The sequence below is a fragment of the Numenius arquata genome, chromosome 12, assembly GCF_964106895.1.
Source record: "Numenius arquata chromosome 12, bNumArq3.hap1.1, whole genome shotgun sequence".
In the NCBI taxonomy this organism is placed as follows: Eukaryota; Metazoa; Chordata; class Aves; order Charadriiformes; family Scolopacidae; genus Numenius; species Numenius arquata.
This window is the reverse complement of record NC_133587.1, coordinates 15,967,256-15,977,394: the sequence shown is the minus strand read 5'-3', so window position 1 is coordinate 15,977,394 and position 10,139 is coordinate 15,967,256. Positions and strand designations below refer to the sequence as shown.

The window sequence follows — 10,139 nt, the reverse complement described above, 5'->3', positions numbered from 1 at the left end:
GCTGGAGGCACCAGATGTTCAAACCTCTCAGCCGTGACTGAGCCTGGGCATCAGGCCCTAGCTCAGGGATCTGTTAAACTACTGTGACATGTGTCGTCACTGGTGTCGGTGACACCTCCTTGGTGTGCTGGAGCAGTGGCTTGGCTGCTTGCCCGGAGCCTGAGTGTCAGCCCCACTGCTGCCATCCCCCAGGTCCGTCCTCTCTCTCTCCTCTCTCCCCCCTCACACTCGGGATTTCTCGCCTGTAGAACTCATCCAGCAGCTGCTCTCTCAACGTTCCTGAAATGCCAGGCTGTCTGTAACACAGCCCTTTACCTAAGGACCCGGCAGCAAAAAGAATCAGTTGAAAGTGAAAGCATTTAGTGCAAGTCCTTTGTCTGTGTGATTTATATCAGAAATCTATCTCAGATCACCCATTCCCCAAAGGGCGCGCTCCCTGCCAGGGGTGATGGGGTGATGGCTGTCCCAGACCTCCTCTGAGAGCTGTTCCAGCTTCATATTCCAGGGTGCAGGCAGGAATGTAACATCCCCAAGCAGTAGTCAGAGCCTTCCAGTCCCTAAAGGGGCTCCAGGGAGGGACTCTTGATCAGGGAGTGGAGCCATAGGACAAGGGGGAACGGTTCTACACTGAAAGAGGGGAGATTGAGATGAGATATAAGAGTGGAAAGAAAGAAGAATTACTCCAACCCAGCCCTCAGAAAAACCTTTTTTTCCTGATAGGTATGTAGACACGTCTGTTCCTGTAGACATGGGTCCAGAGGAGGCCACGGAGATGCTGGGAGGGCTGGAGACCCTCTGCTGTGAGGACAGGCTGAGAGAGTTGCAGGGGTTCAGCCTGGAGAAGAGAAGGCTCCGGGGAGACCTTAGAGCCCCTTCCAGTCCCTAAAGGGGCTCCAGGAAAGCTGGGGAGGGACTCGTGATCAGGGAGGGGAGCCATAGGAGGAGGGGCAATGGTTTTAACCTGAAAGAGGGGAGATTGAGCTGAGATCTGGGGAAGAACTTCTTTGCCGTGAGGGCGGTGAGAGCCTGGCCCAGGTTGCCCAGAGAAACTGTGGCTGCCCCATCCCTGGAAGGGTTCAAGGCTGGGTTGGAGGGGTCTTTGAGCAACCTGGTCTGGTGGGAGGTGTCCTTGCCCAGGGCAGGGGGGTTAGAACTGGTGGTCTTTAGTGTCTCTTCCTACCCAAACCATTCTATGACTCTATGATTCCCACCAGTGTTGCTGCCACCCAACCCATCTCATGTCCCATTTGGGTGTATGTTCACACTACCACTTCTCCCTCATTCAGTCCATCTTGTTATTCGATCTTTCCCCTCTGTCCTCAGCCCCAGCTATCCCACTGCCATGGGGCGGCCTCCCCCAACCCCGCTGCCCCCCGAGTCCTTCTCCCAGGCCACGTTCCCTCCCAGGTTTCTTCAGAGCACCACATGGGCTGCTCCCCGCGCTGCCATTAGCCTTTTATCCTCTCCAGCCGGGTTCCTGTAATCTGACCACTAACGCTGTGAGTTAATGACTTCTTCGCTGTCTAAAGTTTATGAGTCTTATTGCACCTTTGCAGAAAAGAGAGCTCCCGTGAAGATATACAGCCCCTTTTCGAAGCCCGTGGAGGACCCAAGTTGTGTTTCTCTTTCAACATTTCTGGAGAAAGATTAATGTTTTGAAGCCATTTGCACGAGCAAAATGAAATGTGTCTGGTTTTATCAATAAAAGGCTTATTTCTGACTTTGTGCCATGATAAATGGCATCTTGTAAAAGCCAGGCAAATGGTAACTGAACGTGCAGAAGCAATATCCTCATTTCAACAGCGGTTTTTTGGCAGTACAATAGGCAGAGTCTGCTCAGCCTGGATCCCTGGCTGGCAAAGCCTGGCACAAGATACTACAGAAAAAAGTGTCTTACAGAAAAACCAGTGAAAGGAGCATTTTCTGTCCCCTAACGCAGGGTCAGCCAATTAATCACTATTATTATTAACGGAGTCATTTTTTCTTGACAGCTGTGCCCTTCAAAATGACATCAGGGAAAACTGAATCCATTTGCATTACTTCAGCTCGTCAAATCATTTCAGAAAGTTGAAACTGATTCTGAAAAAAAAGCCCCAGCAAAATAAGGACATCAGTGAACTCGGAATGACAGAATAAATGGGCGATTCTGAACACTCAGCAAAGTGTATTTACTGCACTGTATTTACTGTTTTTCAAATAATGTTAAGATTTCCTTATTTATTAAATTTGTTGAGAAGCAATGAAATCTCATGCAATTTTATTTCTAAATATCATTTTACTACCCAACAGCAACAGTAAATTCATAAAATAACACGTGATTGACCAGGACTATGGAGTAAAAAAAAAAAATTGTTTGCTTTGTACATTCTTATTAGTCTTGGCTAAGATGTTATAAAAGCAGTATCTTTTAACACCTTTTATTATACAAGGGTCAAGGGGTTTTTATGTTTCTTAAAGAAAGCTTCAAATAGCCCACATAGCGGGTTACTGCATCTTTCATATGGCTGCTGTATAAACAAGCACATTTTACACAGGAAATGACATAACCATGTAAAAGTGTACATGGAGTTTAGGCACATATTCAAACACTAATGGGAATGCATTGTTTTAAATGGCATACTTTTATGTTTACCTATTGAGCTTAGTACCCATATTTTAGCCAAATACAACAAAAATTATCCACACATACCTGTCTTATAGTGTACTGTTTATTTGAAATTTGGACCTTCACAAAGACTCTCGGGGGACAGATAATGACCCTAAAAAGTAAATACAAATGAGGCATTCTCAGTGAGAGAGTGAAACCTGCCATCATAAAGGTGGAAAGCTGAACTTTTAACCTGGGTTGCTTTACAGCTCAGGTTTCCGCGCATTTCTACCATCCCGTTGCTCACACCAGTCGGCCCATGGGAAGAAAGCCGTAACAATCAGCAAGGGTGTCTCTCTTTGCACGTTCTATAATGACCAGGCTAAAGAAAGTAGTGCCAAACGTCTGCCATTTCAAGGTCCTCTGTTTCTTTCCAGTTTCTTTGCTGTGGGTCAGGCCTATCCCTAAACCTCTGTTTTCAGGGAGGAGTGAGGGTTGAGTCAAGTCCTCTTGGGTTGTGCTTTTGTGCTTATTGGTGATAATGAACATTTGTAACAGCCACAATTCATGTATCTTGGGATGTCTCAATACATGTTTTTGTTCTCACACTGGATAACTGAAACTGTGCATTTCCATGTGAAGTCTCAACAAGATTTGCAGTGGTTTGTGAGAAGGAATCGAGTGGAGACATGCTCCCTGTGGCAGCACCTTTTTGTTGCTATTGGAATTTTAGGTGAATTAAGAATAACAGAAACTGCTTTGAGAAGAGCAGTGAAAGAGATCACTCCCTTCAACACTGTAGCTTTAAGTGATCATAACCATTCAGTAAGTATCTCATAATTAATTACAGAGACAGAAGTCTGTGCCAGGTGATCCCAATGGCTCAAACGATACACCAGTAAAGCACCTATAGGTTAATATACATTACACCATGGTCAAAGTCAGTAGACCACTCCGGAATAAAATAGAGTGGAACTGGAATTCCCAGAGCTATCAAAAAATTTCCCTAACATAAATGCAAAAGGACACTCTGGATGTCGCAGCACTGCTTTGTAACCAGTGTTAGAAACCAAGGATGTTCAATTTGAGAGTTAAAAGTGAAAAAACCTACCCTAATCCTGCCATCTACTATGCCCACCATTATAAACTCCTCACTTTAGGCTGGACTAAACTTGAGCAGTGCCAGGACTGTCCCTTCTGGATGTCACCGCACCTGCGTCACCTACTAAGCAAAGTGGATGTCATGCTACCTCCTAACCTCAACATTTGGGCTGGAATTGCTTCTGTTTAGGCCAAACCCAGTATCTGGCAATTTTGATGTGGTAATAAACCATTACAATTCTAGCATTTTGGTGCCTGCAGTTTCAAATTTGTTTGAACTGATATAAAATATCTACTAGTGGGTGGTTTTTTTTCTTTTCCCTTAAAGTTATAACTACTACCTAGCAGAATTTTGGGTTTTGAACCATTAGCAAAGTGTATATTTTTTAAGTACTTTAGTACGTCAGTATTTCTTTTAGTTTTTCCTGAGTTTATGCTCTTTGCTTTGGGCTAATTGCATTTTTTTTTCCCATTTAGATCCTGATACATATTCAATTTAATCAAAATTTACCTGAATCTTGCTTTATTCGTGTCTTGAGAAATTCATACAAGGACAAGAAGCAAGAACCTCAGAGAGATACCAACTAGGTTTATAAAACTTTTTGTGGTGACCAGCCTCACCAGGATGCTCGGGCTGATCAACTGCTCTGCAGTGTGAAGCAAGCAGTGATTTTCCTCCTCAGATTGCCAAGCCATCACGCACTTGTTGCCTCTAACACCAGTGCTACCTTCCTCCAAAGCTGCTGCAGCATCTCATGAGTGCAATGGAAGCATTGGGATGGAAGCAATGAATGGAAGCAAACTGCCCCTTGCTGGCAGTTATGATCCCAGGAGGTGACTTGTCTGTTAAGGCAACTTAGATTTGCTTCAAGTGAACTTAAATGGACGGTATTTGCTATTTTAGACTGATCACCCTGAGCTGCTAAGGACTGTGTGGTTAGTAAATGGCATGGCACAGCTCTGTCTGTCCTACCTGAGAATGGAGGTTTCTCTGGGAATGTGCAGACAGGGACTTGCCTGGGGATGGGGAACAGCAGGGCTCTCACACAGGGGGAGAAAGGAGACAACCTTTTCTCATGGTAATCAAGCCAACCCCTCCAGAAGGCAGCTGTGGTCAGTGCTAGAGAAAGGATCCTTATAAGCTGCAAAGCCAGTCTTCTAGAAAACAGCTGGAGCCAGAAGGGCTTGAGCAGGATGGGCAAAAAATGCCTGAGATGCCCTCGTGCCGTGGACTTGGCAGGAGAATGCTTTCTCTCCTACTGTAGCAATGGTAAATCATGTCTAAATAAGCTTGTAGTAAAACTTAAAATTAAAAACTCCTTGTTGTTTGGAAAGTCATATGAGCCTGGCTGGTGATGAGCAGGAGACAGAAACTGTTGGTCCTGGCCTCAGAATCCATCATGATGAAGAAGAGCAGGACCTGGGAACTGCAGACACCAAGAGCCCAGGAGGGAGACAGAGGAGCCCTGGGGACAGCCCTGACCCACAAAACAGATCCATAAGATGCCAGAATTTCTTGTGCACATGTTATGAAGTAGCTTCAAGTGCTGGTCATTCTACCTGCCTGCTAACCTGCTAGTCAGTGATTCGCCCTCCTGTCAAATAAAGCATTCTGACCCACCTCGTTCTGTGTTATCTCGTGGCCTGCACTGAGCGGTGTCAGGTCCTCCAGGTAGAAATCATGGTGCTAAGCTGTGACAAAGAGATTGCACACAGGAAAGCTCCCTGCAGGGCTTTCTCTGTATCACCATTGCTGTAGGTCATGGTACGTGACAGCTCTCCTACACAGGGAAGCCCCGTGTGTCTGGCAGCAAGGCTGCTTAACCAGGTATTTTAAGCTGGTTAAAAGCTCAGCCACCCAGAGAATGCAGGAGGACAGGGCAGAGCTTTTTGTCACTCTTTCTCTGCGGCTGTTGACCAGGAATTTCAGACAGTTTGCCAGTCGTGTGAGCTAGAGCATGTCCAGTCTGGGGAGGTGACCAGGAGGACCTCAGGAGCCACACTCAGCTCCCTGCCACGACCCACACCCGGGATGCTGCACAGAGGGGAGTCTGGATCCAGGAAATCGTGTGACTTGATGGTTTAAACTGATGAAACAACATCAAACCTTAGCATTTATAGTTTATACTACCGATAAGCTACTTCAATAATTTCTGATGGTTCTTATGGGCTTTCTGATCCATGTACAGTTGAACATCTGGTACCCAGTTTTGTGGGTGGAAACACACACAGAGTAATTCCACAATAAATGTATAATCCATCTCTAGAATAGATAAAGGGGATGTGCAAACTCACAGCCTTTGGAGAGCAGAATAAAAGGATCCCAGCGCCCTTTTGCAATCATCTGTATAACTCGTTTTTGCCCCGGATACATCAAGTGATCGTGTCATTCCCCACCGGATCGAACCATGCCATACCTTCAGGTCTTTCTTCTGATGTTTCCACAGTTTCTCTCTGTGGCAGCAGAGTTAGAGGCAAGCAAAATGCATGGACGTGTTTTGCATCCCGCTGGCATTCTGCTGCACTGAAAAGTCCCTTTCACTTGTATTTATTGTACAAAAACATTAAAAACAAATTCTTAATAGCATTATAATTATGCAGAGTTGGACAGCTAGACACAATGTAGCACTGTGTCAATAATTTATTACATCTTATGCCATAATTGAACACTTTTACTATGAGCATTTGAGAACAACTTGGACCTTATACAGAGTAATATATCTTGCTACATAATAATGGAAAGGTGGGTACTTAAGAAAGATATGTAGCTGGGAGGAAAACATACACGGAAGCAAATACCTCCTCCATCACCTATTTCCATGTAAAACTTAAAACTAAATCAACATATTATATTTAATGACTCCTTTTTTTAATATATGCATAGTTTCAAGAGCTAATCAGAAAGAAATCATATTACAGTGTAAGTATTTACACCAAGATGGGAGCACACCAGAACACAACCTTCTCTTCTAGACGACAGGTCTCTTTTCTTACATTTCTTCATGGACAAAGCTCATGGGACTCAGACATAAATTCAGTCTCAGGAACATTGTTCAAAGGATCAAACAGGTCATATCCACAGCTCACTGATACCGTCTGTACCCACTGTCCCGAGGCTAAAAGCAGGTGATCTGGAGGTGTGGAGGTATAATCTTCTCTGTCAAGGACTTCAGTCAGAGCCAGTCTCATGTCGCTGACACAAGGCCTTACATCAGGATCTGTGACAGCATCCAAATGCTACTGAAATATGCCCACGGTGAAGAGACAGATAGAAGCACTGGATTTATTGCTACATCCTTGTAAACATCCTTACCCTAGAGGTAAGAAATCTAGTTATCCTTGGTCGAGGAGAGGTTATGGTCAATGTGTCATGTTACCTCTCATAACATGTTCACATGAGCAACTGCTCTGCTACCTACAACCACATGACTCCACCACCATGTCCTCGTACTGCTTGTAGACCACATTGTTTGCAGAGTCAATGAAAAGAATGCTAATAGGACTCAGCCTGGTTGGGACACAGCAAGTTGGGGGTGTCGATTCTGGGTCCATCGAGTTCATTAGTGTTTGGATAACTGCGTGATTGGTGGGCTCCAGATGGGATCGAAGGGGGAATTCGCAAAGCCCTTCGCAGTGATACGCTTCATACTCCAGAGGGGCTATTATCCAGTCATCCCAGCCCATATCCTTAAAATTCACGTGGAGGGCTTTCCTGCTGCACCTTGCCTTCAGATTCTTAGTGGGCCTCTTCCCTTGCCGCGTTGCGAGAGGAGCTCTTCTCTTCCGCCTCTGATTGAATAAGTACTCGTAAACAGTTTTGTCATCTTGGCCGGATCTAGCTTTGATTTCATTGAAGAATAAGTCTCTTTTTTTCGTCCTACCAAATACCAAGAAGAGAGCCTTTTCATTGACCTGTCTTCCTGTTCTATTAAATCCCACGCTCCTGAGATCAACAGCTCTCCCCCTGTCAAAAGTTTCCAGTTCAAAACACAAGTTAACCAAGTTTTTAAAGTTCCTGAAAAGTTTCCATATGTCAAACACTTCCCACTTTGGTGTATCTGTGATACTGACAGTACGAGAGTCCAGGAGAGTTGCTGCTTGTCGGTTTGTAGAGCAACTAAATAATTTCACTTGGGAAGTTCTTCCAGAAGAAAGAGACTTCCATGTATCAGAAGGCTTTTTCCTCAATATCCGAAGCTCTGCTCCCAGCAAACCATCTTTTTCTAATGCGCTGATGTCAAAAATGTATTTTTGTTTTCTTATAGTTGGCGCTCGCTCGTCTGAAAAAAGCACACACATTTTTAAATCTATATCAAGCACAGATCAATATCAGTTATTCAGTTCTTAATGGTTTTCCTGAAGTTTGCTCATAAGCCTAGAAGTTTCCTTAATTAGCCCACCAAACAGAAAGAGCAATTTTTGTCCAAGGGATCAGCTCTGTGCAGGGACCCAGAAGAACTCAGTGACACAACAGGGAAATGAGTTTCTGAGTTCGCCTTGTAGAAATCTCCTTTCTTTCACGGGCGGGTATTTTCTAGCTTCAAAGTAGGAATTAGCCAATTGAAAAATAGTCCTTTTTCAGGACTGAGCACTCATAGGGCCTATTCACCACTTATATCCTACTTAAACTACTGAAACAAAGCTTCAGCAGTGCCCAGGCCTCATGCTGGCTCCAAACACGAGCAAATTTACCCTTAGATGATACAATAGTGAATTAGTCCTTTAAAAGCAACATCCCCCAGGAACTGCCAGACACAAGGATAATTGCCTTATTAATTTAACTTGACGGGATTCACAACTTTTTCAAATCAGGCAGAAAAACATACCTCCTTTAACCCGATGTTACTTTTGCTTGGTTACGCTCATGGGCAGCTCTAACAAGGACTATGGCTGAGCCAACGTTTTAATGACCTCACATTAACAATGTCTTCCAGTGGCGAGCTATCAATATCAACCTATTCATAACTAAATGGCAAACGAATCCAGTCCTGGCTGAGCCTTTCTGTCACCATTACTTTATCAGCCGTAGCCTGTGTCGCTTCCTTAAGTACATGACAAAACTCTTACTAACGTCACTGGAAGCAACATGGGGCTCTCCAACCAGAGGGGTAAGGTGAACGTCAGTCTTTGGGAGCCTGGTTATTTCTGGTGTGAAAGCAAAGACTAGTCCAAATTTCAAAAAAATTTTGGAACCAGAATGTTGAACCATAAGTTCTGGAGTCCCAGAGGTTATTTACACTTTTTAGCCTGCGTGTAGATGTGGGCTTCTGTGGATAGAAGGTTGGTGGTACCTGAAAGCATGAGCTTTGAGCTAGTGCATATACACCCATCTCACACTATAAGAACTCCTGGGTCTACGGTGTAGTTCCTCACAATTCTATCTTGAACAAATCAGGCTGACCCCTTTGAGACTGAGACTTGTCGTTTTTTTCACAGAATAGCCCTGTTCTTAGCATATCATGTGTTTTTAGACTTACTTTACAATAAAATCTAGTGTTAGCAGTTTCCAGGAGCTAGTTATGGAAAGAAAATAAGACCAAAATTTAAATGGTTTTTAAACACCTAAGCATGCAAAGACCGATTGATTTTCAATAATATGCATCTAAAATATTTTCTACATGTTTTGTTTGGCTGCCACACAACCATCTAGCTCTGCCTCTAAATGAGTTTTCCAAGATAAGGCAGGACAAAATCTGCAGCAAAGTTGTACAATTTCTTTTACATTAAAAAGACCAATTTGACTTTAACAAAGTATGATTATTTTCTAATACATGTAAAAACACACTCAGTGTCCACACACACGAGCTCCTTTCTTACCTTGTCCTTTGTCTATAAAGCTGGTTATTGTATTGGCAAGTCCAGCCTCCAGTTTTACACTTCCATTAACGCCTTTTCTTTCTGCATCTGAGAGAGTCCTGTACAAAGAGAGCATGTATTCATGTGGCGTTATAGGGGGATGTCGGAAAGTTTCCTTAGTTTCCCTCTGGGTGACAGGCTCTTTAGTCTTTTTGGTTTTGAAAGAATCAGTGTCAGTACTGCTTGTGCCAGTTTTTTTCAAAGCCACCTTGCTGCTAAGATTTTGAACCTTTGGAGTCACTGTCCTTACTCCAGAAGGTCTGCTGGGGAGATGTCCTACCTTGCCCTCCGTGGCTGCTGTTCTTGAGAGAACCTTCTTTGATTCATCGTTCTTGGCCAGCAGAGCTCCAGCCTGAACAACACTGCTTTTAGTCCTAGCCTTTGAGGTTGCAGCACTAAATCCATGGCTTGCAGTCCTCAGTGTACCTGCCCGTGCTGAGGGATTCCTCTCTTTTCCTTCTGCTTTTAAAAAACCTAGTTTAGATCCCGGATTACTCTGGCCTGCTTCAGAATTACTCAGCGCTCCAGGAACTAGATCCAGAGACAGCCAAGTCAAATGCCAAAGCAGTAAAGTGAGAAAATGCAGGATTTTCAT

General features: G+C 44.1%; 1 protein-coding gene across 1 annotated transcript; it reads right to left on the bottom strand.

Annotated features, from left to right (window-relative positions):
• Positions 1–7,099: 7,099 nt before the first annotated feature.
• Positions 7,100–10,139, bottom strand: GDF5 (growth differentiation factor 5). The gene is made up of 2 exons (XM_074157356.1): positions 9,506–10,139; positions 7,100–7,968 (listed from the first exon to the last, which is right to left on the bottom strand). Exons 1-2 carry the CDS (start codon positions 10,137–10,139, stop codon positions 7,100–7,102), a joined length of 1,503 nt encoding a protein of 500 aa, XP_074013457.1.

Coding starts and splice junctions, on each gene's coding strand:
- GDF5 (XM_074157356.1), bottom strand. CDS start 10,139: ATGAAAATCCTGCATTTTCTCACTTTACTGCTTTGGCATTTGACTTGG. Junction 7,969..9,505: donor CTTTATAGACAAAGGACAAG/GTAAGAAAGGAG, acceptor TGCTTTTTTCAG/ACGAGCGAGCGCCAACTATA.